The 27,894-nt window shown below is 41.7% G+C and overlaps 2 protein-coding genes across 3 annotated transcripts; one reads left to right on the top strand and one right to left on the bottom strand.

Moving 5' to 3' along the window:
• The first annotated feature begins 192 nt into the window (after positions 1 to 192).
• CUNH6orf62 (chromosome unknown C6orf62 homolog) lies at positions 193 to 15,444 on the top strand. 2 transcript variants are annotated; one of them, XM_028107358.2, is made up of 5 exons: positions 193 to 1,191; positions 4,803 to 4,979; positions 5,950 to 6,072; positions 10,313 to 10,447; positions 14,035 to 15,444. In XM_028107358.2, the coding sequence occupies exons 1-5, from the start codon at positions 1,150 to 1,152 to the stop codon at positions 14,158 to 14,160; spliced, it is 603 nt and encodes a 200-aa protein (XP_027963159.1). In that variant the 5' UTR covers positions 193 to 1,149; the 3' UTR covers positions 14,161 to 15,444. The 2 variants fall into 2 exon arrangements, with proteins under 2 accessions (XP_027963159.1, XP_027963158.1); XM_028107357.2 differs by lacking the exon at positions 193 to 1,191 and adding an exon at positions 1,221 to 2,560.
• A 1,465-nt stretch (positions 15,445 to 16,909) lies between these two features.
• ACOT13 (acyl-CoA thioesterase 13) lies at positions 16,910 to 27,869 on the bottom strand. The gene is made up of 3 exons (XM_028107449.2): positions 27,614 to 27,869; positions 20,542 to 20,726; positions 16,910 to 18,025 (listed from the first exon to the last, which is right to left on the bottom strand). Exons 1-3 carry the CDS (start codon positions 27,692 to 27,694, stop codon positions 17,836 to 17,838), a joined length of 456 nt encoding a protein of 151 aa, XP_027963250.1. The 5' UTR covers positions 27,695 to 27,869; the 3' UTR covers positions 16,910 to 17,835.
• Positions 27,870 to 27,894: the final 25 nt, after the last annotated feature.

Raw genomic sequence — 27,894 nt, 5'->3', positions numbered from 1 at the left:
CCCCCTGCCCGTCTTTCCTCTCTGCTTGACCGGCACGAAACACTTTCCGCCTCCAGCCTCCCCTCCCCCTCGTTCGGCGCAGGTGGTGGCGGCCCGCGCGGTGCGCAGCCGCAGAGAGTTCTGGGCGGTGCCGCTGAGGGGCGTGTGACGCAGCGGCCGTCGCTGCCATTTTAAGTTGTTTGTTCTCGCTTCCCTTCTCAAACGCGACTCTGCCCCGGACCCGGGAGGCGCCCGAGGCCGCCGCCGTTTCCGCAGCCAGCGGTTGGGGCAACGAGGCTGTGCCACCGCGGACGCTCACCCTCCGCTTCGGCTTTCCCCCTCCGGGTCTCCTCGACCTTCCTTGCTGAGAGCCGGAACCCGACCGTGGGGGGAAGAAAGACTCGAGAGCAGATGCTTGAACTGAAATAACTTTCTTTTGGGGGGTTTGCTTCGCTGACAGACCCCTTAGCGCAGGGCTCCCCTCCCCTTCCTCCCCTCCCCCTCCGCCGCCAGTACCAATCCTACCCCTCTTTCTACCTCGTCTCTCCTCTTTCTCGTCTTCGCCGCCGCCTCCGCGTCCTTCCCTCCGCCGCCGCCCGGGGCGCCGAGCCAGACTATGGGTCCCAGGTGGGGGCTGAGCGGCGGCAGCAGCGCGGGCGGCCCGGTCACAGTGCGCACTGCAGCGGGGATGGAGGGGCTCAGTTGGCTGGTGGTTTTCTCTTGACATGGCTCCTGCCCGTGCTGCGAGCAGCGCCCCCGCCGCCGCCGCCTCTTCTGCCGCCGCCACCGCTCCGCCCGCAGGCTGCGGCTAGAGGGCCCGAACCCCGCCCGAGAGTCGGTCAGTGAGTCCCGGTCTCCGCGGGGACAGGGAGGGGATTTCCCCGCCACCCGCCCCCGCCCCAGCTGCCTCAGTTCCACCCCCTGCCCCCTCGGGAAGCAAACTAATGACCCCACCCTAAACTATCCAAACTCGGGAAACATGGTCTGTTCAACGTGAGAGAGCGAGCTAATCCGGGAACTTCAGGGTTTTTTCTTTGGGGGGGGGTGGGCTGGGCATACTTTCAAAAAGTAATTAATATTAACACAACTATTTTCTTTTTTTCCCACTGATCCTTCCCATTTACCCTCTCCCGCCTACTCTACCCGGGCGGGAATTGTTTCCACGATGAAATGAGTGAAAACCTGAGTGATCCTGTGTCTCCCGTGGTGCGAGTGAGTCGCTGCCGCTGAAGGCAAAGGGTGGGGGTGGGACCTGGGGGTGGAAGGCAGGTGGTCCCTGGGCACTGCCTGGGGTCTGGGAGAAGAACCCGCCACCTTCGCCTCAGCAATGCTCGCAGGAAGATAAGTCGCACTCCCCACGATCTTGAACGGGGGCAAATTCCTAGGGAAGGCTCCCTTGGGGAATGTAGGACTCACTGCCGGGCTGGGGGTGTTGGGATCCCGGGCATTAATCAGGTCTAACCACAGAGCCGGAAGAATAATTACATCGTATTATATACCCCCTTTCTCTCTGCCATCATGATTTTCCATGGCAGCAGCATTAGCAGCCGCCTGAGGGTGAAAATGTGGGTGATGGGGAAGTTGGTAATGACTCCGCTGTTTTTTCTCATGGCTCCTTTGGGCAACAGCTGTCCGCCCCCGGTATACACTGTAGTTGATTGCAGGGAAACCCTGTACCTCTCCCCTTCCTTCTCTGCCGATTTTGCACTTTTCTCTTTGCTCACCACCAAGTGTAATCAATAACAAGCACTGACAATACATAGCAATAGTGAGATCTGAGATAACTTAAGAATTAATTAGGTACTACAGCCATGGATCTGGCTGGGTAAAATCCGATTGGATATTTCAGTTTCATTCACCTACCCTGTTTTGGTGTTTTGGGGGGGGGTTGGGGGGTTTTCTTTTTCCCTTTTTCTTCGTAATTTTTTTTTTTTAATTTTTGGTATTTGGAAAGCAGGGATCATCACACTTTCCCTTCCCCGTTCGTTCTCATAATCCCTTCTCTAAAGAGGGGGGAACATCCGGATGGATTTTAAGGATTGGACTGGTGTCAGCTGTGTTTTATTGCACACCTAAATCCCGATAATAGGCTTTTCATTCCCCCCAAAAGCCTTTTTTTTGGCATTTAAGCCAGATGTGTTTTCCAAAAAGTTAGTTCCAAGTATTTTCTCCTCTCTTTCTTTCTTTCCTTCCTCCCCTTCCTTTTTCCCATAACCCCTAACGTTATTGTCCAAACATGACTGGACAGCAGCTTTTGTTTCTTGACCCTGTAATATGACAGTCTGCTAATATTGCCAGAAGGTGCAGTTTTTGGGTTACAGTCGTGATTTTAGCTATTCAATCATATTAGCAGGGAAAAAATGACTTGTTTCTGTTGTACTTGAGTCTTAAGAAAAAGTGCCCATAGTTTAGTGACAATTTCCAAAGGCTTTAGTACCACCTGTATTTCAAAATGGGGGACCCAAACTCCCGGAAGAAACAAGCTCTGAACAGACTACGTGCTCAGCTTAGAAAGAAAAAAGAATCTCTAGCTGACCAGTTTGACTTCAAGATGTATATTGCCTTTGTATTCAAGGAGAAGGTAATTTAAAATTCTTAATGTGAACTAGCACAAGTGATTTTTGTAAGTGTATATTAAGTTATTTGTTACCCGTAAATAACTATATGTTAGGTTAAAGAGTGGTTGACAAAAATCTACGTGTATGCTTTAACCTGAACCCTCCCGGGTAGTTCTCTCCATGTGTAGTTGCGGTATAACTACAAATGGAAGGCTTGGCTACTCCTTGGGTTGGAAATGATCTAAAGCTTGGTAGGGTCCTTTTTTTAGGGGACCTGGGGTGAGCAGCATTGTGAAACTCTCACTACGTTTCACAAGAAATTTCATGTATGTGGAGTTACATAGAGAACATTATAGCTGAATTTGAAGATTGTCTAAAGTATAAAGTGGGATAGTTGAAAGTGGTGAATTAGAAGCAAAATGTGTATATGCTGAAAGTAAATAGTCTGTTCAACTTCATGCTAAAGGTACCTTTTCTCATGGTACATTTGATGAAATACAGTACACTTTAATTTTTAGGAACAATTACATACTGAAATGGTTAATTTGTGTTTAGAAGTGCAATTTATTAAAAATCAAAAGGACCTGAAGAGGAAATTTAAACTTTGAGGTGGGTGGCGAACATAATCAGGATTAGTTTCACAATTAAATAGCAAATAAGGAGTTGTGAGTAGTCAAGGAGAACATGATAAAAGCAGTATTTTTAAAGCTGTTTGACATGAGATTAGGTTATGAATATAAGGAAATACTATGATTTTTGTACTTGTGAGCTCATTTCAAATTAGGAATATATTCTTAGTGTGGTATGTACTTAATGCTTGGAAGTTTCCCGAGTATTTATCCCATTCTTAACTCTTTTATGAAAGAGTTTATTAGTACAGGCATTCCTCAGTTGTATTGCACTTCACTTTATTGCGCTTTGTGGATATTTTGGTTTTTACAAATGGAAGGTTTGTGGCAACCCTGGGTTGACTAAGTCCATCAGTGTCATTTTCCAACAGCATTTGCTCACTTTATGTCTCTCTGCCACATTTTGGTAATTCTTGAAATGTTCTAGGCTTTTTTATTAATGTATTTGTTACGGTGACCTATGATCAGTTATTACAAGTTACTGAAATCGTATGATGGTTAACATTTTTTAGCACTATTTTTCAGTTAAGATATGTACATTGTTTTTTTGGACATAAATGCTTATTGCACACTTAATAGATTACAGTGTAGTGTAAAGATACTTTTTATATGCCCTGGGAAACCAAAAAAGTTAATTCAACTCCCTTTGATACTTGCTTTATTGCTGTGGTCTGGAACTGAACCCGCGATATCTCCAAGGTATGCCTGTGTTTAAGAATGCTCTTAGCAGCTCTAGTGTAGCATTGTAAAGTGGTTTCACAGTGGTTTGTTTTGAAGTGATTATCCCAAGATTGGGTAGTACCAGGGATTTACTTCTCCATTCTGTCTTCTTGTTAATACGTTGACTGCAGAACTGATACGATCAGATTTTAACTGAGGATATTATAATTTAAGTTCACTAGAAATACAAGATGGAGGTGGTGAGATGAGTTTTTGGTATTTAATAATATGAGATGCACCAAGTTGTACCATCTAGGTCTTTAACACCATAAAACCCCATCGTTACTCTTAGGAATGGACAGTATGCAGACAATTGTCCTGAGTAGTACATGAGTTTTATATCCTAAATTGATGAGCACTTGGTCACAACTAAATTTGAAACTCAATTTGGTAGACTTTTTTTTTTCTTGTTTCATATATTGACAGTTGTTATATAATATCTAAAAGGAGTAACAACTTACCCATTTAAGGAGTTAAAAAAATGTTAATTTGCACAGCTTTGTTTTTAAACTGCTGAGATTTTAATTTAGCTGTATGTAGAGACAGCTAAATGAAAGTACATCAAGAGTAAATCACTTTTTTTTTTTTTAAAGATTAGGTAGGTCTAGTGTTTGTTTCTCAGTGTTTAAGAAACACTGTTTAAAATAAGTTACTTGTTATGGATACCATGATACTATAAAACCATGCAGTAAAACATTCTGATAATAGCCTATTTGTGTGTGGTTGGGGTAATGGGGCTTGGGGAAATAACAGAAGGATCCACCTATTTGAAAATCTGTACAAAAATTAACTGAGGTAATAATTTTGCTTAGTTAGAGTAAAGGTACATGATGTTGTAATATGAACTGGGTGTTAAAAGACAATGTGCTACTGGTGGGTTAATTCACCTCCTTTTTTTTTTTTTTTTTGCTTTTAGAAGAAAAAATCAGCACTTTTTGAGGTGTCTGAGGTTATACCAGTTATGACAAATAATTACGAAGAAAATATCCTGAAAGGTGTGCGAGAATCCAGCTATTCCTTGGAAAGTTCCATAGAGCTTTTACAGAAGGATGTGGTACAGCTCCATGCTCCTCGATACCAGTCTATGAGAAGGGTAAGTTCTGTTTCTCAGTCTTGATTTGGTAAGTTTTTGTGAATTAAACTTGCATTTTTTTCCCCCTAAGTATGGGTAGTTACTACGATCACCAATTAACTTTAGGGGCGCCTGGGTGGCTCAGTCTGTTAACGCAGCTGCCTTCAGCTCAGGCCTAAAATCTTTTTTTTTTTTAAGTTGACTTCAGATAAAATATGGATAACTTTTCTTCTGTGGTATTATGCTGATAATGGTGTGTATTATTGCTGGGAATAATTTATATTACTGTTCATTAGATTTTTCTTTTTGGGGCGAGAACTAACATCATGCTCCTTATAAATAAGAAACTTAAAGTAGAAGGAATTATTGTTCCCAACCTTCTTTAAACTTTAACTCAATTGGAATTTAAAATGAACATACTTGAAAAGACATCCTCATAATTACTGGGGTTGGGGAAGGCTAGAGAGAACCATGTACTGGTCTGAAAAAGGTTTATTGGCCTTTGAAAATTAATACACTGAATACACTGGACTATGATAAGGAACAAGAATGGAAAAAATAGTTTTCTGTAAGTATATAATAAAAATAGCATTTCAGCTGTAATAAGAGTGTAATGTTAGAAGTTTCAAGACACCTTTGCTTAAATATTAACTAGGTTCTGATTTTGAAGAATGGAAATAAAAATACAGGGACTTTACAAGGAAAAAAAACCAGCTTCAGTTGGAGTCTTCACCATGTGCTGATTAATTTAGGTCTTGGTGTGAGGAACATTGGACTGGGTGGCTATAGGTGGACTCTGCAAGATAAAAATTAGAATTAGGCCCTGAGGTATTCAGATTATATACTGTCCTGTTAACCTCTTGGTATATAAAATGATACATAGTGGACCTTTTGTACTTGTGAAATGTTTCTATAATCAGACCTATAATTTGTGACATACCTCGTTACAGCTTTGTTCTTTTGAAAGTAATTTTTTTTAATCCTTTTATAGGATGTAATTGGCTGTACTCAGGAGATGGATTTCATTCTTTGGCCTCGGAATGATATTGAGAAAATTGTCTGTCTCCTGTTTTCTAGGTGGAAGGAATCTGATGAGCCTTTTAGGCCTGTTCAGGTATTTTATTCTAAGTGTGGTGTGCGCCGAGTAAAAACTCCTGGAATAGGGCCTAACTTAAGAAAATTTTGGGGAATATGCATTTTATTCTAATCAGTTTTTTACTTCATAAGTTGCTCCCATCTGTTTGAATATTGTGATTACAAGAGGAGAAAGCATTTGGGTGACAGAATCTCTTGAGAATGAGGTAGTCCTAAGTACCCCAGTATGTCTTTAAAATAATGGCCAGAGAAAATCTTTCAGGGTAGATGTTTGTTGATTTGTCGAAGGGCCTATGAATGAACTTGAGAAGATCTCTCCCCTGCACCATCCAGCTCTCTAAGGAGTCTGATCTAAGAAATGCGTTCAGAAACCCTTTCCCAGGGGCGCCTGGGTGGCTCAGTCGGTTCAGCATCTGCTGCTCCCTCCCCTCTTGCCCCTCCCCTACTCATTCTCCCTCCCTCTCTCTCTCAGAGAAATAGTCTTTTAAAAAAATCATTTTCCAAAAATAGATTTGTGTATAAAACTATACAGGAGATAACGTATCGTTAATCTGGTAGTGGTTCTTCAGTAATCTTCCTTGACATTGTGCTAACATTTGGACTTGTCACCTGAGGTACTAGATAATTTCCGGTTTTTAAGAGCATTTGCCCAAGTGTCAGTGATCCTAATTTTATTTATGATACTTCCATATGCATAAGAGAAAGTACAATAATATTCACCAAAATGTTAGTCATGGTTAGTTCTAGGTCAGGTAGCTAACTTTGTGTGTGTTTGTGTGTGTGTGTGTATACACACATTTCATAACTCTACAATCATCATCCTTTTGTTTACAATCAGAAATCTAAATAAAGACATTTAAAGACTCATTTTAAGCATACTACATGTTAGAATGCCTATTTTAGTCTGATTGCTTAGAAATAATAAAAGTTATCATTGAAAAAATTTGCATTCATCCATTACTATGAACCATCTTTATGGTACTTTGTGTATGATAGACAAGTTGGTATACTCCCCCTGTCCCCATGGTAATGTTCCTACCCATCAGCTCAAATTATTATTCCTTTTTCTAAGATTCACTTGACAAATAAGTTCTAAAGATAACATATAGCCTAAATATAGGTAAAAGTATTCTGTATTTATGTCTGCATTGGACAATATCTGACTCACATGAACTTGTTGGAGAATAGAAGTTGGATATAAAAAGCAGGAAGACAGGAATGGTAAGGCATGTTTATCAGAGCAGGTCTTGCACCTCAACTGAGAGGCACTCTTAGGATTTTTACTATTTTTTTAATTCAGAAATTTCCATTGAAAAAGAATTTGGTGCCTTACTCATATTTTTCTTAATTTTTCTTTTTTTAAGATTTTTATTTATTTATTTGACAGACACAGCAAGAGCGGGAACACAAGCAGGGGGAGTGGGGGAGGGAGAAGCAGGCTTCCCGCTGAGCAGGGAGCCCGATGTGGGGCTCGATCCCAGGACCCTGGGACCATGACAGAAGAAGCCAAAGGCAGACGCTTAATGACTGAGCCACCCAGGGACCCCTTTTAAAATTTCTAATACTGTGTCTTTCCATCTGAGACATTATTTGGAATAGTTGTTAAAATAGTCTTGTCTCAAGTCCTACTTTTTGAAATCATGGGTGTTTATTGAGTGTTGACTGTGCTAGACTGTCTCCTGAATACTTTATATACATTTAATCTTCATCCTTATAAGAACTGTGCAGGTGGGAACCTCCTTTTCCACAGGAAGAAACTGAGGCACTTAGAGTTTAGGTAAACAGCACAAGATCATGTAGTTAAGTGGCAGTCAAGACATAAATCCTGTAAAGTTTATGCTCTTAAAATGCTACTCTGTACTGTGGGAAGTGCCCTGTATTATGAAAACCTTAAATTATGGACTGAATGTAAGCACTGTGTAGGATAGAGGTAATATCGTGTAATTTTAGAGTTCAACTACAGGAAACAAGTTCAGTGTAAAGATGAATTTACTTCCCTGGTAATTTAAGATAAATGAGTATCCTGATCCTGAACGAGAAGCCTTAAATATAAATAACTTAGTTCTTAAGGCAAATGAGAAAAGAAAAGGTCAACTTTAACTTGAAAAACTTTTTTTTTTGTCTTGAAGCACTTGAAAATACAGATAGTAATGAGATTTAGCTGGGAACCAGAGTAAAGGTTGTTTCAATAACGAGTTCCTGCTATATTCAGAGTACTATGGAGTACTGGGAGGTGCTGTTAAAATATCTCTTATTTCCTCTCTATCCCTAAATGCTCTTGCTGCAGGGTAGTTTTTAATCACACTGTTCAAATATTTTGTTACTTCTGGGCATTGCTTTCATGCGGCTTTAATTAGAGTTTTCTTTTTGGTGCAGACTATTCCTTCCCAAACCTTTGTATATTTACTAGGGAGACAGTGCATCAGCAGGAGCCAGGGGCAGAGAGTGAGGGACAAGTAGATTCACTGATGAGCACAGAGCAGAGCCGGACGTCAGGCCTCGATCCCAGGACCCTGAGATCATGATCTGCACCGAAGTCAGATGCTTAACCGACAGAGCCACCTGGGTGCCCCAGGCAGTAGTCTGATTTTTGACACGTGTTTATGTTGGTTCTGTTCCAGGAATGGCATTTCCCAAATTACCTTTTCTGAGTGCTTTCCCCAGGGAAAATTACTGTCCTCTTTCAAGGCCCAATCCAAAATCACCTGCTAATACTGCCCACAGGGTCTACTGTGTTATTTATTTCTCCCTTCTTCACATAGCACTTTGAAGATAACCCATTTTAGGGTTTTACAAATAACGACATCTTATTCTAGGAAAGATCTGAAGCAAGTTAGGTTTTACATTTGCATGTGCTTTGTCCTTTGGGGCAGTATAAGAGCCCCTTAAGGGTGGGACAACCTTATTCATATTTTTTGGTATTTTATGACATTCTTTTCATATACTAAGAATTCAACAAATATTTGAATTTGTGCAGAGGTACAATTGAATATCATATTTACATAGTCGTTTGTAGCGATAGTGTATCTTACGGCTTGAAAGAAAAGCTGGGTGCTAAAAATTCTAGATGGCAGGAACTGATGATTTTTCCATGTTAGTATTTCCTATAGTCTTCGACATAGAGAATAAAAACTGAATCAAATGGACTAACAGTCTTTTTTTTTAATCAACATTATCTAAGTATGAGGTTCTTTAAAATTTCTGTTTCTTGAGTTCTCCATTAGCCTAGTCATTTCACCCAGCATTTGGTCTCCGCAAACATTTTGTGGGAGGATAGAGTTGATCTTCCCCATGTTAAAAGAGTAAAAGACTGTTCTGATTTAGTAATAGTTCTTCGTAACTTAAAATTTTTTAAATCTGAAAAATGTGCATAACATTTTGAGGGATTCATATATCCTCAAGCCCATCTGTGTGAGGATGGAACTATATTTCAGGTGTGGGCTTTAAAGTCCCGCTGTTTCATTTCATTAACTGTTTTGATGGGTTAGAACCCATTTATTTTACAGGAGAGGAAGGTGAAGTTTAGAAAAGTTAGGGGATATGTACAAGGTCACATAAGTAGTGAGATGTGCAGCTAAGATTGGAATATATTTCTTTGCAAAAGCCATCCATAGTGGGTGTTCTTTGTAAATAGAGAGGAGGGAGATGTCATTGCACTTAAAGTACTAAGTTGGGAGTCTTGAGCAAAATAGGTTTGAAAAGTCTCGTTTTAGAGGCATCTGGGTGGCTCCGTCGGCTAATCGTCTCTTTATTTCAGCTCATGTCATCATCTAAGGGTCTTGAGCTTGGACTCAGCTCAGTGGGGAGTCTGCTTGAGATTATTCTGTCTCTTTCCTCCTTCCTCCCCCTGCCCCGCCATGTGCACACTCTTGTCTCCCTCTCTCAAAAAAAAGAAAGAAAATCTTGTTTTATAGAATTTGACCTAAAATCATTGAGAATTAGGATCTAGTTACTCTGATGCAGAGTTTTTCTTGAAGGTCAAATTCTATAATGGAGTGCTGTTCACTAGAACTTTCTATGATGAAGGAATATATCTCAGTAGACTATTCAGAATGGTGGCCACTGGCCACATGGGATTATTGAGCGTTTGAAATGTGGCTAGAGTTACTGAATTTAGAGAACTGAATTTTAAATTGCATTTAATGAATTAAATTTAAGTAGGCACGATTGGCTGCCATATTGGACAGCATATAGATGTAATAGATGTTTCAGGTAGGGTAACATCTTTGTAGTTACATGTAAATGTATTTCTTCCTTAGGCCAAATTTGAGTTTCATCACGGTGACTATGAAAAACAGTTTCTGCATGTACTGAGCCGCAAGGACAAGACTGGAATTGTTGTCAACAATCCTAACCAGTCCGTGTTTCTCTTCATCGACAGACAGCACTTGCAGGTAAGCTTTGTTTGTTTAACGACTTAACAGCTCATTTAAAAAGCTCATTTGTTTGCAAACTATTTTCTATCTATGTTAATTTGTTTTGTCACTTCAACACTGCATTATTTTTGAAGTTATTTAAAAATCAAACAGCTATCCTGGGCCTCACCCTAGAACAGTGGCTCCCAAATTTTGCTGCATAGTAAAACTACCTGGGAGCTTTTAAACGTCATGATTCCAGTGTGCAGTAGAGTTTAAGAAACGCTCCTATAGAACTTTTCTAATGTAAAGTATGGTCAACAAGATGGTAACAGATACTTAAATATATAGAATCTCATGCCCTACTCCGGTCCTACTCGGTCAGAGAATCAATGTTTTGAAAAAAAATCCTTAGATGAGTAGTAACACATTTTGAGAAGGTTTGGCCCTAGAGCTTTTTAAATAAAAATCTAAAGGGATGAAGTATATTTGTATTTAAAAGATCCACATGTGCTTTATTTTTTTATTTTTTTTTAAAACACTAAAATAGTCCTCCTAATTCATTAATTTACCTGATAGGAGTTCATAGTTTAAAAATTATTTTACATACAATTTCTAAAGATTAGACCAAAATTGAGAATGCTATATTTAAACACACTCTACTTATTTTTTAATTTATTTACTTTATGGCTTTATTGAGTTGTTTTTGGCATATAACCTGTGTATCTACTTTTTTTTAACAATTAACTTACTTATTTAGTGTTCCATGATTCATTGTTTGCGTATAAGACCCAGTGCTCCATGCATGCTCTCCTTAATACCCATTACCAGGCTAACCCATCCCTCCACCCTCCTCCCCTCTAGAACCCTCAGTTTGTTTCTCAGAGTCTCCACATGTGTTTTAAATACGCACTTCCAATTTAAGCAATCCAGGTATTCCAGATTATTTTTTATTCTCTAGAACATTGTTTTCATCAACCTAAATCTGAATATCCTCACTTGAAATTTATAACAGATATCTTGTTAAAAATAATTTTAAAAATAGTAATTTAATTACCATTCATTCAGCAAAGGAGTGCCTATTTACTGTGTGCCAGGCACTGTACACCGTGAACAAGACAGAAATTCTACTCCATTATGGGGGAGGCAGTAGGGCAGAACAGTATGCAGTCAGTGAGCACTCAGAGGAAGTGGGTGCGGATGTGTAAGCTATTGGGTATGAGCTCTGATGGTGACACCAGAGGAGGCCTTTCTGCGGAGGTAGTTTAAAGACTTTTAGAAGAGTATTTGTGATACTAATTTTGATTTTTCTTTTTTTAAGATTTTATTTGTTTGAGAGAGAGCAGGAACAGGGAGAGGGAGAAACGGACTCCCTGCTGAGCAGGGAGCCCGATGCAGGGCTCAATCCCAGGACCCTGAGATCATGACCTGAGCTGAAGGCAGACACTTCACTGACTGAGCCATCCAGGTGCCCCTAATTTTGCATTTTAGAGCATGGGTTTATTTTTACTTAGTTTGCAAGGTAGTAAAAAATAGAGGTGAATCATACTGTTGTGTCCAAGGAGCGGAAGACCCCTTGACGAGATTACACATGGACTTTGTATCTTATAAGAAAGTTCTAAGTAAATATGGTATTATAGGTACAAATATGAGCTGTGGGAATTACAGAAGAACGTTGATTTCAGTGAAGGCGTTTCATAAAACAGAAAAACCATGACTTGGTTGGGTTTTGGGCGTTTTCTTTTGCATTTCTTCTTTACCTTAGCTCTCCTCTGGTGGATATTTTTAAGTTGTCTTATTTTTCATTTTTAACTACTTATGTACTTTGGGTAATTTATTGAGATAATACTGTATAGCAGGCTGTTGACTTATATTAATGGATTCTACAACAGAGACCTTTAGTCTTAGAAGATTTAATAATGACTATATACTAATGTAGAGGCTTCATTTTCCTGCAAATCTATAGATTGGTAATATATAGAAATGACTGGTGACTTGGAGTTACTTTGTTAAATAAGTAGTAAGTTTCCTGTTTTATATCAAGGTTGATGTTTTCTGTGCTTTTGAAGCAAATAGCTTCAATCCTTTTAAAGAAAAGAAAATTGTAAGCTCATAAACTAATAAATTTGGAGTGTAGGTAGGGTGACCAGCAGTCAGTCTGTCTGGAATGCCCTGGTTTTTGCACTGAAGTCCCAAGTCCCAGAAACCTCAATCCCCAGGGCAAGGTGGGATGGCTGGTGTCACACCCTCATTGTAGATGCATTTGGTCTTCAGTGCTCTTAGGTCCCCCTTCTTTCAGGTTCTGTTCTTGATCTTCATAAACTGGAGATCTGTGGCCATATTTATTTGTGCTATATGGATGAATGAGGGAACTGATAGGAGATGGCCAACACAGAGCCTGTTATGTATCAGATGGGAAGAGCTTTACAAGTAGGAGCTCACTTAATCCTCACAACAGTTCTGTGAGTTGTAGATCTTACTACTCCTGTTTTATAGGTGAGGAAATCAGGAAACTAAAGAACTTGATCATCTAGCAGAGATCTTGTGTCCTTTATCAAAACATAAGATGTATGAAAAGAGGGGCGCCTGGGTGGCTCAGTCGTTAAGCGTCTGCCTTCAGCTCAGGTCATGGTCCCAGGGTCCTGGGATCGAGCCCCACATCGGGCTCCCTACTCTGCGGGAAGCCTGCTTCTCCCTCTTCCACTCACCCTGCTTGTGTTCCCTCTCTTGCTTTGTCCCCGTCTGTCAAATAAATGAATAAAATCTTAAAAAAAAAAAAAAAAAATACGGAAAGAGCTAGACCAAATGATAATTTTGGATGGGCAAGTGGTAGAGAGGCACGTTCCTGGAGTCTGGATTCTAACCCACATGCAGCCTTCTACTGGCTATGAAATCTTCTGTGAGCATGTTCTTTGTTGAGTAAATGATAAAAGGTGGTAACACTGAAAATGAAAAAAAAATGGGCGTAATGTGTAGGTTCATTACATATATAGACTGCTTTTGCCTTTTTTTAAGAGGTGCTATGGTGAAAAGTAGTTCTTTGAAGGCGGGTCAGGGAGTGGCTTCCATTTACTAGCAGTGGTGATTTGTGAAGGCACCTAGCACGTTTTGCCGTATATCAGATGTGAAATAGTAATAGTGATGGTAATACCTTTGCTTTCTTCCAGTCCTTTACCCTAAGGTTATGCTTCAGTCTTTTCTTTTTTACTTGTTTCTTATCTTTTCTCTTCTACTCTGACATCATTTCTTGTCTTTTCTGTATACAGACCACAACTTCATGCCTCTATTTAGATAATCTGTCTCTGTGAAATGTCTTTAACCTTACTTTCCATTAGCAAGTTGTCATGGTTGACTTTCTGGACCTTAAAATTTTTTGTTTTGAATAAATTCTCTAAACATTTAGTTTATAATCATGTTTATTCTTTCTGTATTTTATATGGCAAGGTTTTGTCTTCCTGACTAGATTGAGGTCCCTGTGGGGTACAGACCATAATTTATTCCCTTACTCTGTATGCTGTGTTAGTGTCCGTAAGTGCTTTATACAATTGTGGGAGAGTGACTTCATGTGACAATTGATCAGTTATGTTAAAGCCTTATTAAGATTATTAAAATTATTCCTCTTTCAGACTCCAAAAAACAAAGCTACGATCTTCAAGTTATGCAGCATCTGCCTCTACCTGCCACAGGAGCAGCTTACCCACTGGGCAGTTGGCACCATAGAGGACCACCTCCATCCTTACATGCCAGAGTAGAGTGCTGACCAGCAAAATGGGCAAGATCAGAGAGTGCAGCAGCATTGGTTTTCTTGTTTTCTTACACTTTATTCTTTCAGAGTTTAAAGAAAATGGACTCATGCACAGAACACTATGCATTTTGAAACTTGTTCATCCTGGATTTTTTTTTTTTTTTTTTAATTATTTGTGTCTCAGAACTTAAAAAATTAGGTGTCTTCTGCACGGACTGTGTGAAAGAAGATGCTTTGCATATTTGCTGCACTGCATTAGCATCTTACTAAAAATGTGAAATGAAAGGACTATTGTTCACTGAAATGCTTAAATGTATCTGAAAGCACAAGGTGATACTCATTTTTGATGGTCTTTCCATTTGTGCTGGTTTTTGCCTCTTTGACATCTGTCAGTATTTAGAGGGTGAGAAGTGAATGTAAAAGGTATAAATAACATTTAAAAAAAACTTTAATAGCTTTGCTGTAATCACCGTTGTTCCAGAGCACTCTCAGATTCACTCTGATGATCAGAAGTGGTTGTTTAAAAAAAAATACATAGATATACAACCACGGGAAAGAAATCTTAAATGGGGGAAAAAAAAGCATCTCATTGTAGGCATTCTTGCCTCATGTTTTACTGGGCCATATTTGTTTCCTGGTACTCATTAAATGTATGTGTTTTATTTCCAGATCTCTTTCCCCAAGTTGCTGTTACAAGAGTATTCTGCTGAATGTGGATACAGTTTATACACATTAAAGCAGATCTGGAGTCTGAAGTAGCTAAAGCAGCTATAAAACTGAGAAATACATTCATAGCTGCAGAAACCATGATAGGTAGAGGACTTTCCTTTTTGGTTTTTGTTTTTTGGTTTTAAAGAGAAGAGATTTTTATTACAAAGAAAGAAAATCCAGTGAATTGTGCAGAAATACTGGTTTCTACACCATCCTAAAGGAACACTTATGAGGGTTTTTTCGAGTAGAAAAAAGTTACTGAAGTTGGGATCTAAAATTGTTAAACCATTGAGTGTCAGAGCTCTAAAAGCAGAACTCATTTTGTGCAATGAACATAAGGAAAGACTACTGTATAGGTTTTTGGGTTTTGTTTTGTTTTTTTTTTCTTTTTAATGAAGAAAAGCTTTGCTTAAGGGTTGCATACTTTTATGGAGTAAATCTGAATGATCCTACTCCTTTGGAGTAAAACTTAGTGCTTACTGGTTTCCAATTGTATTTAGCTTCTGGTTGGAATTTGAAAAAATGAAAACCTAAATAAAATAGGTGAAAGTTCCCTGACTTTTCAGGTGAATACACAAAACTTGATGTGGTAACTTTTTTTTCCAAGTCAATGGGTAGGTGTTACTGAGGACCGTGGGGGTCCATAGTTAAACGGCCAATTCAGAAGGACAAAAAATGGCAGACGCGTTTGTAATTTTAGGAATAGGAATCAGACGTTTTGTCAGCTTTAACAGCAGGTTGGCTTGTTCCCTGCCTCATGGAAAAGAAAGATTTTGTAGGCTCCACACCCAAGGTGGGGGTAGAGCTCACAACCCCAAGATCAAGAATCACAGGCTTCACTGACTGAGCCAGACTGGTGCCTCAGAAAAAAATGTTCTTTATTTCAAAAGGCTTTCACATGTTTTCTCATCAATTGAAAATTAGAATCTGTTTGAACCAATGCCTGTGAATGTTTATCATGGGCAGTTCCTGTTCAAAACTCTGGTCTTACGAGTGGAGAGAGTTACAGAGGTTTAGTTAACTTGCCCAAGCTCACATCCAGAGCAGGGAGGGATTTAAGACCAGGCTGGCTGGCTCTGTAGAATCTAAGCTCTTAACTGTTCTACTGTATTGAATTATACTTGCTGGAGTTACTCAGGCAGGCACTTTAGCAGCCCTTGGTTTTTATTTTAGAATAAATTTAGAGAAGTTGTAATAGAAAGCTCCTGTATAACCTTTACCCATGTCTTAGCCACATTTTCCCCCTACTTTTTCTACATATATTTATACATTTATTCTGAACCATTGAGAGTTTGGTACATAGGTCATGCATACATCTTTACTCCTTACCCCCTAGCACTTAGCATATGTCCCAAGTACAAGGATATTCTTGCATAACCACAGTAAAGTTACCAGATTCAGGAAATTAACACTGATACACCTTCATCTGTTGTCCATACTCCAGTTCTGTTAATTGTCCTAATATTCTCAGGTTCTATCCTAATATCCTGTGTGTTTTAATCTCCCTACCATTCACTACAGGACCCTTGCATTTAGTTGTCAAATCTCTAGTCTCTAACTGGCCTTTGATGACTTTAAGATGACAGACTGAAAGCACAAGCAGGGGGAGCAGCAGGCTCTCTGCTGAGCAAGGAGCCGGATGTGGGACTTGATCCCGGGACTCGAGGATCACGACCTGAGCCGAAGGCAGATGCTTAACCAACTCAGCCACCCAGGCGCCCCTGACCTTGACATTTTTTAAAAGTAGGCTTAATGTTTTAAAATAGAAAGTGTTCCTCATTTTGCATTTGAATGATGTTTCTTCATGGTTAAATTTGGGATTATGCACTCTGGCCAGTACCCAATTCAAGTGACCTCACTCTTTCCAGTTAATATCCAGAAATGCACTGTCACTTTGCTGTTGGTTGATGTTAATTTTGATTGGTCAAAGTGGTGTCCTGTTTCTGCATTGTATAGTTACAATTTTTCTCCTTGCAATTAAGAAGCAATCTGGGAAACAACATGAACATGTCCTCTTTATCAGAAGCACCACTGATGATTTCTGATTTTTGCCATAACCAATCTTTTTTTTTTTTTAAGATTTTATTTTTGACAGAGTACAAGCAGGGAAAGCAGCAGGCAGAGGGAGAAGCAGGCTCCCTGCTGGGGAGGGGGGACTGGATCCAGGACCCTGGAATCATGACCTGAGCCAAAGGCAGACGCTTAACCGTCTGAGTCACCCAGACGCCCCTGCTGTAATCACATGACAGCTGCAAAATGGTAATATCTACCCCTCCCCTCCACACTGAGCAGCATTCTGTCATGAGGAGCCCTCCTGTCTCTGCCACGTGTTATCTACCTCACTGATAATGTGATAGAACAATTTCTTTTTCTCAGTGCTGCAGAGTTTGCATCCTCTTAAACCATTTTCTTGAACACTTGGCTTACTTTCAAGCACAAGATATGTTAACGTCAGTTTCCCTATCCCAGCCTCCCAGTCCTGAAATCAGCTGTTTTTCTCCAAGAAGCCCAGGTTCCTTTTAGAGGGAAATACTAGAAGTTAAAAACTGGGTGCCCGCCCTGTGTGCTCACTGCTACTGGGAGGTCTACTTCTGTCCTCTGAGCAGAGAGCAGCATAACAAGCAAAGGATAAATTAGCATTTAACTGTGGATAGTGTTTCCAAATTTAAAATTGCTTCCTATATCTCTCATAGCTTAATACTGGACTTTAAAGTAATCTCATCTCAAAATGGTCTTGCTGGCTTCGCTTTACCTAAGTTTTCAGAAACCCTTTCAGCTAAGAATTTTTTTGGTCCAAGTATCATCTGTATAACATTACAAACTGAAGAGGTTTAAAATCACAAATAGAGACAGTCCCATCCTATGTCCTACTTGGTTCCTATGTCATTTTCCCCAAAGAAAATAACTATTTCTGGTTGTGCTAATTTATTTTGAAAGTTACATTTGTTCAAGTCAAATTTACGCTTGGTCTTTATTGTTCGGTGTCTCGGCCAAACTGCTGGGCTTGGTTTCCCACGTGTTTTGTGTGTCTGCCTTGTGCTACTAATTTTCCCGTGGTCTTGTTCATCAGATCCACAGAGGCAAATGCAAGTGTTTTCCCTTGCTTCAGAACATGCGCTGTTATTACTATGTCTTCTCCTATTTTAGCAGGTGACATGTACCTTGAAGGGAAACAGATTTAAATATAGTTAGCAGCAAATTTTTTACTTTTTCAATTTTTAAAAATTTTTAACAGCAATTTTTTAAGAAGGGAAGTTGTGTGCATCTCTTAACAGCCTTCTTTTTGTGTTGCTTATTTTCCTCAAAGTAGTTTAGGAATAGTATCAGTAAGCTTTCTGTCCTATCAAATTTGAATGGCTGGTCCTTGACCAAGTTCATCTTCCCCATTCCATATCCACACACGTTTCTTTTCCCATAAATATGGGAAGGCGTCCCCCCTCATGCCTTTAAGTTTCCCACCTGTTTATTTGGGGCTGGTGAAAGAATTTCTCCAGCTTTTATTTAATCTACTTAGCTTCCCCGGTGAAGTATTGCCTGGCGTCTATACTGTAGGTTCCCCCTTACCTGCGGTCCAGAAGGAAGCAGATGATCCTCCTGATCTATTGTCAGAAGGTCAACAGTAGCCTAATGCTGCACCCCTGCCTGTCACTCCCCTCAATTCATCATGTAGGCATTGCATCTCATGTCCTCACTAGAAGGGTGCACACAGTACAAGGTAATTTGAGAGAGAGACCACATTTGTATAGCATCACAGTATGTTAACACTTGTTCTGTCATCGTTAATCTTACTGTGCCTGGTTTATAAACTTTATCACAGGTGTGTATGTATAGGGAAAAACATATATATATATGTTTTAATGGGTTGGGTACTATCTGTGGTTTCAGGCATTCACTGGGGGTCTTGGAATGTAGCCCTGGGGGTAAGAAGGGGACTACTGTATCTTATATCAATATTTTTTTTTAATTTTTTATTGTTATGTTAATCACCATATATTACATCATTAGTTTTTGGTGCAGTGTTCCAGATTCATTGTTTGTTCATAACACCCAGTGCTCCATGCAGAACGTGCCCTCCTCAATGCCCATCACCAGGCTAACCCATCCCCCTACCCCTCTCCACTCTAGAACCCTCAGTTTGTTTTTCAGAGTCCATCATCTCTCATGGTTCGTCTCCCCCTCTGACATACTCCCCTTTTCTTCCTCTCCTGTTATCTTCTTTTTCTTTTTTCTCAAAATATGTCTTATATCAATATTTAGGATTCACTCAACTGCACTGGATTAAATTCTGCACTTTACTGCACTCAAAACGATTTAATGTAAGAACTATTAAGAATTGATATGAGGCCCTTAGAATCCTGGTGATGAGTTGAATATATTTTTTTAAGAGACACTTCCCTACCTATCTTAGTCATAAGCTGTCACTCATTTATTTTTGAAATATCTACAGTAAATCTTTGAGACTGTTTCTGTTCATGTGAGTCAGTTTTTGAAGCCCAGGCAGTTTTTTATTGTGACCAATACTTTGACCACACATTTGTGGAAACTATGTTTGACTTACTAAAGATTCTTTAAGCTTGTGAGAGAGCAGTAGTATCTCAGAAGATCATGAGATGCAGTGCTCAGTTTGAAGACCTCAACTCTTAATAGAGGCTCCTGAGGCAAAGTGGAGTCATCTGCTGGCCTGACCCCTCACCATGGGGACTAAGGTAAGGACTGCAGAATGTGCTCACCAGCACAACAGGCAGAACCTCTGTAGATCTTAATTTCACGAGCATTTGCCTCTTGTCCTGTGATTTGCTTATTGCACCCTCAGTTTATTCCTATGGTAAAGAAGGGCTGAATTTTCTAAAGGTAGCCTAATAAAAGATTTAGACTGTTTAAAAATCTGATAACTGACATTCTTTCCATTGCCCTCATGTTGCATAACATTGGCTTTCCCCCCCAATTGCTGCCTGTCCCCCCAACAGTCATTGTTCTGTTGTGTAGGTGGAAAAAGCAGTTGTCTTGAAACTAAACCCCTGGGCGCTGCACTCTATTGGTGGGACCAGCAGTGGTACTGGTTAATGCTGGAAGCGAATTTCTCACACTGGAAAGCAGATGACCCCTGCAGGCATTGTCACAGTGGTGGGTGACAGCCTGACCTCTGGGGGGCTGCGTCCTGATCATGTAGTTTATGTCTGCAGAGCACGTTCGAGGTTGCAAGGAAACATACAGGATTGCAAAACTGGACATCTGTGTTCACCTTGTTCCAAGGCAGTGTATACTTTATGAAGGTTTATCCAACTTCTCTTTGAATTCTATTCAGGCTTTTTTCTAGGCACTCAGTACAGCCCTAAGACATCCGGACAAGTGGCAGTTGTAAGGACTAGAACAGTTCCAGGCCGTGAGTCTGTGATGGTTACGCACCCCCCACCGCCAGCCCCGTATACATAACAGGAACTGAATGTTTGCTGTTTGGAATGTTTAGGTCATTGGCCCTTTCTTCCTGATGTGGAAATTACTTCCTCTAGTTCTAGATTCTTAGGCTGTGGGATCTTTCAGGGCCCACTGATAGGTACACTTCAGGGTGACCAGCTCAGGGCACCCCCAGTTGTATTTGTTATAAAGGTATTTAGTCTCAGTTGTTTGGAGTTTTCACATTAAAAAAAGTTACTTGTAGTACAGTCTGGATACATACGTGATGTTCATATCTACACTGACTCCTGGTGCCCCCCATTCAGTGCACAGCAGAGCCATTGTTGATACATTATCCACTAAGGTGGCCGTCAGACCACCATGGAGAGTGCCATATTTATTGGTGTGGTCGTCTTCTACTTTCATTTCACAAACCACTTTCCCAGGGGCAGCAGACACCAGAGTCACCTAAGTGCAAAAAAAAAAAAAAATTTTTTTTTTTGACCATTCTTTGGTATTAAGAAAGCCCAAACAGCCCATCAAGACTTATCACTGTATTAAACGGAGTCGCTCCAGGGGCGCCTTGCTGACTCAGTCGGTGGAGCAAGCATCTCTTGATCTCTCGGTTATATAAGTTCAGGCCCCACGTTGGGTGTAGAGATTGCTTAAAAAATAAAATCTTAAACTAGGTCATCCCAAAAAAGTTGATTAGAAATTCAAATGTTACCAATATCTCTGATAGAAATTAACCCATATGTAAATTCTTCTTAAAGAAAAAGGAATATTTAGGGAAAGAGTTTTTGTTAATCTCCACTCTGCAGAAATATTCTGAGCTTTTCAGCCTTATGTGTGACAACCTGACATCTCTCAATGTCTCCACAGAAACTGTGGACCAACAAAGCTAGCTGGTTCCTGTGATTTGGATGTTCCCTACTTTTTGCAGAGAATAATTTTTATAATGACTTTGTAATGAATGGTTTAAACAATTTAAAAAACAGACTGGAAGAATTCAGTAAATCAGTGAGTTACCAGAGTCAACAAACTTATACCATAAACCCATTTTAATATAAAAAGCTTAACAATAGAATCCAGCAGAGTTGAACTGCGGCTTTTACGGTCCTGCCCATTTATAGTATTTTAATGAAAAAGAATTACATGAAAGTGTCTCAAGCATTAAATGGTTAGATTCTACCTAACTGCTACTTGAGCATTTTCCTATGCTAGGCGCTGAGCCAGACACTAACATATCCTACACAATAAGGAAGGGATAATTTCCATTTTGTAGGTAACTTAAATTCAGAGTGGTTTGTTGTTGGGGTCACCTGTGATGTGACAGACCTAGTTAGATCTAGGTCTGTCTTCAAGTCTCAACACCAACTAGGACGTCTCTGGATATACACTGGCCTTTAATGGCTCCCACCAGGAACAACACACTTTGGAGTTTCAAAAGCCCAACTTTAGGGTTTTGCTGTTGTTTATCCCCAAAAACTAGCCCCTGAAGTAAAACAGAAACAGAGCCATACAATAAAAATCATCCTAAATAATTTTATGTCCTGTTTTACCTAACAGGTACATCAGTGGCAAGTAAATATTAGAATAGGATCAAGTGTATTCATACAACAAATGATCTAGCCACAGGATGTCCTCATAAACTAACAGACACATCAAGCAGGACCACGGTGTAGACTCCCCTTATTTGGGCATTTACATGAGTATAGCAAGCACTGGCAATGTGAAGATGAATGAAATCCAATCCCTGCTCGTAAGGGGTTCACAACCTAAAGAGGTGAGTACGTGGGAGAGGGACTTCCTAGAGACAGACTAAATACAAGTTGCTAGAGGATATCTAACTCACAAAAGTATGTGTTTTCAGAGAACAGACATTAGGAAAGGCTTCCTGGGGAATGACAACTGAATCCTGACAGGCCAGGAAGAGTGAGGCAAGTGAAAATGGGGAAGGAAGCCAGGCAGCTCAGGGAAGAGAACTAAATAGGGAGCCTCACAGACGGTGCAATGTAAAGGTGTGGTGTCTTTAGTAGAGGTTAGTTGTTAAAGTCCCACTTGATTATCTAACTTTAGCTGGGATGACAGGAGGTAATACAAATGTTAACTTCCTACTGCAGAATACAGTTTTTAACTCTTTCTTCCAACTTGAAAGGCCAAAGGACACACTCCTAGAGTGGTTTAAAATATTTACTGGAAGAGAGATCATTCTGTAATGGTCACCCTGATAACTGCAAGAGAAGTGCTTTTATGTGTTTCCATTTCTCGTCTCCCCTATATAAAATAAAGGAATTCAGCCAATGGGAGCTAACAAAGGGAATGTCCTAGCCAACCTCCCAAAGCTAATCTTTTTGGGGAAGAGGCCAATGGAGAGCTAACCTCTCTTTGATGAAGAATGGGGGTATGAGGAGAATGCTGTTAAAAAAAAAAAAAAAAAATCTCATTCTCAGTTAAGATATAGGCTATAGGGGACACACCTGTTTAACTCTGTGTTAGGGGCCATACTCAGCAACCCTGCATGTATTACTTCCACCTTCATTCATCTCTGAAGTCGACACTTTTATCTTCCTTGAACTCCGATATGTCAGGTTTAACCACTATGCAAAATGCCCTCCCTTCCCATTTCACCTGGACTGCTGCAGACAACTAGGTCCCCATTCACTCGGTGTCTTGTGGGAGGGTGGCAAGAAAGCCTTTTATGATGCAGTGGGGCCAGGGATACATTTGCTGTGGCCCCAACAATACAGAGAATTAACTGCCCGGATACATTCCGTTCCCAGGATCCCACGGGTCAGGCAGCGGCAGGTGGTTGGCAAGAACCTTTATGGCTCAGCCCAGTGTTACCCATGGGCTCCTTAGTTTATCATAAAAATTATGTATGTGCACATACAATCATCTCTCCCTTTTCTATATGGCCTGCAATGAACTGTCTCTTCCCTGTTCCTCATGCATTCACCTGAGTCTGGGACTCGTGCGGCACGGCGCCCTCCTCCCCTCACCCAAACACCTAGGCTCCAATTCCATTACACATGACATACCTGAGGTGAAGGTCTCCCCCTTCCTCCTTTACCTTTTCAGTAAAGACAGAAGGGATGCCCAGTAATCAGCAGCAGTGAAGGAGATGGTCCCTAGTAGGAGCTCTGTCCAGACCCCAGAATTCTCCTCAGGCCTTGCTTGATGTGTTTGGTCGTTCTGTCCTTAAGAGACCGCCATCACTGTGCCTGCTGCTGATCCCTGTGGACTAGCTCACCAGACTGCCTGCTGGTGGACGAAGGTCTGTCTCTGGCTCCCTAAGGGTGTCTGTGCTGGGCCCAGAGCAGGGTGGCCCGTGGCATGAGAACATGTGGGTATATGAAAACAGAGGAGTCCCCCAAGACAGGAGACTGAGGACCACACAAAGACAGAAAAGCACAGAGAACGAGAGTTTCATGTTGTTTGTGCAAGAGGCTGTTTGCAAGCAGTTTGCTCTGATGACAGACACTGCTGACTTCCTAGGCGACCCAGTGCAGATACCAGAAGTGTCTGCGAACAATGTATAAACATGCCTTCCTAAAAGCAGTAAAGGAGGTGGCCACAGCAACAAACACCGCACAGTTATGCTCAGGGCCTGCAAGGGCGTGTGCCGCAGGCGTGCACGGGGCACGCTGCAGTGGCAGGCCCGCACCTCGGGTGTGCAGCGTGTGTCTTTAACACACAGGCAGCTTTAGAGGGATGGTGAGGAGCACTCAGATCCTTCACCGAGGTCTCCCCCCTGTAAAGTGGACATAACAGCACTGCCCTCATAGGGTTTTGTCAAGATTGAGATAAACTTCAAACTGAGCAACAAGAGCAAGGCCTGGCATGTCACAGGTGACCAAAACACTTGAGTTCTCATCCTTACTATTAAAGCTGTGACTTGAACACAGCCATCAAACCGCAAGTCGGTTTGTATAGTTTCACATGGATCTTTCTTAAAATTGCCCAACTGCAACTGTCTTAAGACTAAAGTCAGTCACGCAATGACCTAATTATTAGACTTAATGGATATGTTTCAGCCCGTCAGTGTTTCCTGGCCCTTCCCTAACTCCCATGCCCACCTTCTGGGTTTCCTCCTCCTCCACTGGCCACTCCACAGTCCGTTTGCTGGCTTCTTCTCCAGTGCCCACCAGAGTCTGAGGGTCAACTGATCATTCAGCTTCACAAGACTACCCAAGGCCACACCTGCTTTCAGCTTCACTCTGCAGGCTAGAGGACAGGTTCTCTAACATTGCGCACTATCACAGACTGTCAACAGCACAGTCTTTGGAGCGCACACAGGATTAGATCCCACTGCCTAGCTGTAAGGCCTTGGGAAAGTTAGCTTCAATGGTCTCCTGCATAGAAGGGGATAACAATAGTACCTACCTCCCAGCACGGTCAGGAGGACTACACGAACTATGTAGGTAAACTGTTAGTATGGCGTCTGGCTCGGCGTACTCAACATAAATGTCATTACTGGAAAGGACCACAGCCCACCTGCTCGTCTTGCAATCAGAATTAAACTCTGCTTCGTTTGTGAGGCCTGAACAAACTGAATGAGCAGGTGCCTTTCTGAAGGTGATCGGATCAGATCCCCCACCTAACCTTCTGCGGTGTGGTTCCTTTCTGAGCATACGAATACTAGTGCTCAAGCTGTAGGCAGTGTAACTCTGGGGGGCAGGGCGGGGGGAGAAAGCAAGAAGTCTAGTAAGCGATGCAAGCCATGCGCAACCTCAGATAGTTGTTGGCTAGACGGTCTTCAAGGGACAAACAGCCTGAGAGGGAAAGCTGCCCCCAGCCTGGAGTTCTCACTCCTCTGTCCTCACTCGCCCTCCATCGGCAAACTCTATCCACTTTATCTTCCAACATGGCCAGAACCCAGTCACATCCCTAGCGCCCATCCACGACTCCTCACCCTTCCACTGTGGCCCAAGCTGTCACTTCTCCAGCCATGGCAGCTGCCTTCCCCCTCACCTTCCTGCTCCCGCCCTGGCCGGCCTTGTGTCTGCTCACTCACTAGCAACGAGAGTGCCCCAGCCACACGTCAAGTACTGTCAGTCTTCTGTGCAAACCCCTTGAAGTAAAAAACCGAAGTCCTTACAGTAACAATGAAGCTGTATGTGAGATCTCACCTCCAGCTCGCCCACCTGGGATTCCTCTGGGAATTGCCGCAAGCACAGTGTTTAAAAGTCTCAGACCCTTTACGTTTGCTGTTCCCCTGCCTGGAACACTCTTCCACTGCTTCCAATGCTTCTTTTGTTGCATATTATCTCTCTCAAAAAGTTACTGTTAAAAAGTAGCATATTATTGGATTTTATAGTGTTCGCTATTCGAAAACATTAAATACATTTGTCTGTTATTTCCTATGTTTTTCACAAAAGCCCTTGGATATAATTAGGGGAAGTTAGTTACATGTTGAAAATATAGCCCAAATGTTGTTTCCAGGAGGAAAACTTTGGTCCAATGGCCTATATTCTTCCTACAAATGACAGCAGTTGGTCTGTGTTTAAACTCCACTTTTAAATTACATATTGGCAATTTCCCAATACTCTTTCCTAATCAGAAAGAAAACAAGCAGGGGTGCCTGGGTGGCTCTGTCAGGAAAGCGTCTGACTCTCGATTTCGGCTCAGGTCATGACCTCAGGGTTATGAGATCAAATCCCGCATCTGGCTCTGTGCTGGGCATGGAGCCTGCTTAATTAGGACTCTTTCCCTCTCTCTCAGCCTCTCCCTGACCCCCCTCCCTCTCTAAGAAGGAAAAAAAAAGGGAAAACAGGCATGCATACGTTAAAGTAGTTAGAAAAAACCTAAAAGTTCTTAAGTTGTTTAATGTCTTCCAAATCTGACATAACCAAGGACTTCTGTTATTCATATTTATTTATAAATGATTCCTACATAACACAATTTCTACAAAGACACTGAAAACTAGGAATCTGGACTAGTCTGTTCATGCACCCAAGTGGACAGATGCCAACCCTGCCTGACTCCGTAGCACCACTCTACCTGGAACTTGGCTTTCCTACCTTACTGCAATTACTTACTTTCTAATCCTCTAGGTTGCAAGTGCATCTTTTTTTTTTAAGATTTTATTTATTTTTTAAAGATTTTATTTATTTATTTGACAAAGAGAGAGCAAGAGAGGGAACACAAGCAGGGGGAGTGGGAGAGGGAGAAGCAGGCTTCCCTCTGAGCAGGGAGCTCGACGCGGGGCTCGATCCCAGGACCCCGGGATCATGACCTGAGCCGAAGGCAGACGCTTAACGACTGAGCCACCCAGGCGTCCAGGCAAGTGCATCTGAAGTGTAGACATTGTCTCTTACTCTCTTCCTCAGAGCACTACGGTTACCTGTTTGCTGAAGACTCGAACTCGAAAGTCCTTTCCCGCTCTGAAACCAAGCAATTGTCTTCACAACTGATAATCATTTAAACATTCCCTGACTTATGACGGTTTGACGTTAAGATTTTTCAACTTTATGATGGTGTGACAGCATTACACATTCAACAGAAACTTCGAATTCTGAATTTCGATCTTTTCCCAAGCTAGTCATATACAGTGCCACGCTCTCGACATGCTGGGCAGTCCCAGCCAGCTCCAGGCTATAGCAGGAGGGTAAGCAACTATACTTAAAATTATTCTTTAACTAGGGGTGCCTGGGTGGCTCAGTGGGTTAAGCCTCGTACTCTGCACTTCGGTTCAGGTCATGACCACAGAGCCTCGGACTCTCCACTTCGGTTCAGGTCGTGACCACAGAGCCCCAGGCAGGCTGCATCTCATGTGAGATCGAACCCTGCCTTGGGCTCTGCACTGGGCCTGTAGCCTGCTTCAGATTCTCTCTCTCCCTCTCCCCCTCCCTGCTCGCTGGCGTTCTCTCTCTCTAAAAACAAAAGACAAAAAAGAAAACAAACAAAATTCTGTACCTATACAACCATTTCCTTTTTCACTTGCAGTACAGTACTCAGTGAACTACAGGAGATATTCAACACTTTTTACAAAATAGGCGTTGTGTCAGATGATTCTGCCCAACTGTAGGCTAGGAAGTGATCCGAGCACATTCAACACAGGCGAGGCGAAGCTACGCAGGCTAGGTGTATTAAATGCACTTTCGACTGACCATATTTTCAACTGGCAGTGGGTATAATCCGGAAGGAACCCAAACGTAAATCAAGGCAGATCTGAACTCAGTTATATGTACATTCCCACGAAATACACTATGCGCTTGACCTGACACATGGTCATGACTACACAGGTGAATTTACCGGGGCAGTCCAACAGAATCGAGCGAGAGATACTAATTCAGCGCAACCCGCAGCCAGCATCGGGCTTTCTTTAGAAGCCAACGCTTCCACCGCAATACCTTTTCCAAAACTCTATCAAAACCGGGGACACGGGTCATCGCCTTCATCAGCTCCCTCACATTCTGTGTCAGGAGGCTCATCGTGGACCGCTGCGGCTTCCGGGCACCACGCAAGAAGGGAGCCCGGGCGAGCCGGGAGGCGGGGGCCCGACGTCCGCGAAGGAGCAAAGGACAAGCAGGGCGAGGAAGGCCGCGACCTCTCCGCCCGCGCTCGGGCCCCCGCCGCCAGCGCCCCAGCGCCTCGCGCTCTGACGTCGCGCCGCCTCCGCGTTGTGACCGCG

The sequence above is a fragment of the Eumetopias jubatus genome, unplaced genomic scaffold (genome assembly GCF_037043125.1).
Source record: "Eumetopias jubatus isolate StellerSeaLion01/CBP00866 unplaced genomic scaffold, mEumJub1_p1.0 scaffold_6, whole genome shotgun sequence".
NCBI classification, from domain to species: Eukaryota; Metazoa; Chordata; class Mammalia; order Carnivora; family Otariidae; genus Eumetopias; species Eumetopias jubatus.
The sequence above is the reverse complement of the archived record's forward strand: the minus strand, read 5'-3'. Positions and strand labels throughout refer to the sequence as shown.

What these genes read in the sequence shown, in the direction of transcription:
- CUNH6orf62 (XM_028107357.2), top strand. Translation starts at nt 2,432, where the DNA reads ATGGGGGACCCAAACTCCCGGAAGAAACAAGCTCTGAACAGACTACGT. An exon ending in GATACCAGTCTATGAGAAGG is followed by an intron (nt 4,980 to 5,949) that starts GTAAGTTCTGTT and finishes ATCCTTTTATAG; the next exon opens with GATGTAATTGGCTGTACTCA. An exon ending in AGCCTTTTAGGCCTGTTCAG is followed by an intron (nt 6,073 to 10,312) that starts GTATTTTATTCT and finishes TTTCTTCCTTAG; the next exon opens with GCCAAATTTGAGTTTCATCA.
- ACOT13 (XM_028107449.2), bottom strand. Translation starts at nt 27,694, where the DNA reads ATGAGCCTCCTGACACAGAATGTGAGGGAGCTGATGAAGGCGATGACC. An exon ending in TTGATAGAGTTTTGGAAAAG is followed by an intron (nt 20,727 to 27,613) that starts GTATTGCGGTGG and finishes TTTTGCACTTAG; the next exon opens with GTGACTCTGGTGTCTGCTGC. An exon ending in AGTGTAGATATGAACATCAC is followed by an intron (nt 18,026 to 20,541) that starts GTATGTATCCAG and finishes TTTCCCTTCAAG; the next exon opens with GTACATGTCACCTGCTAAAA.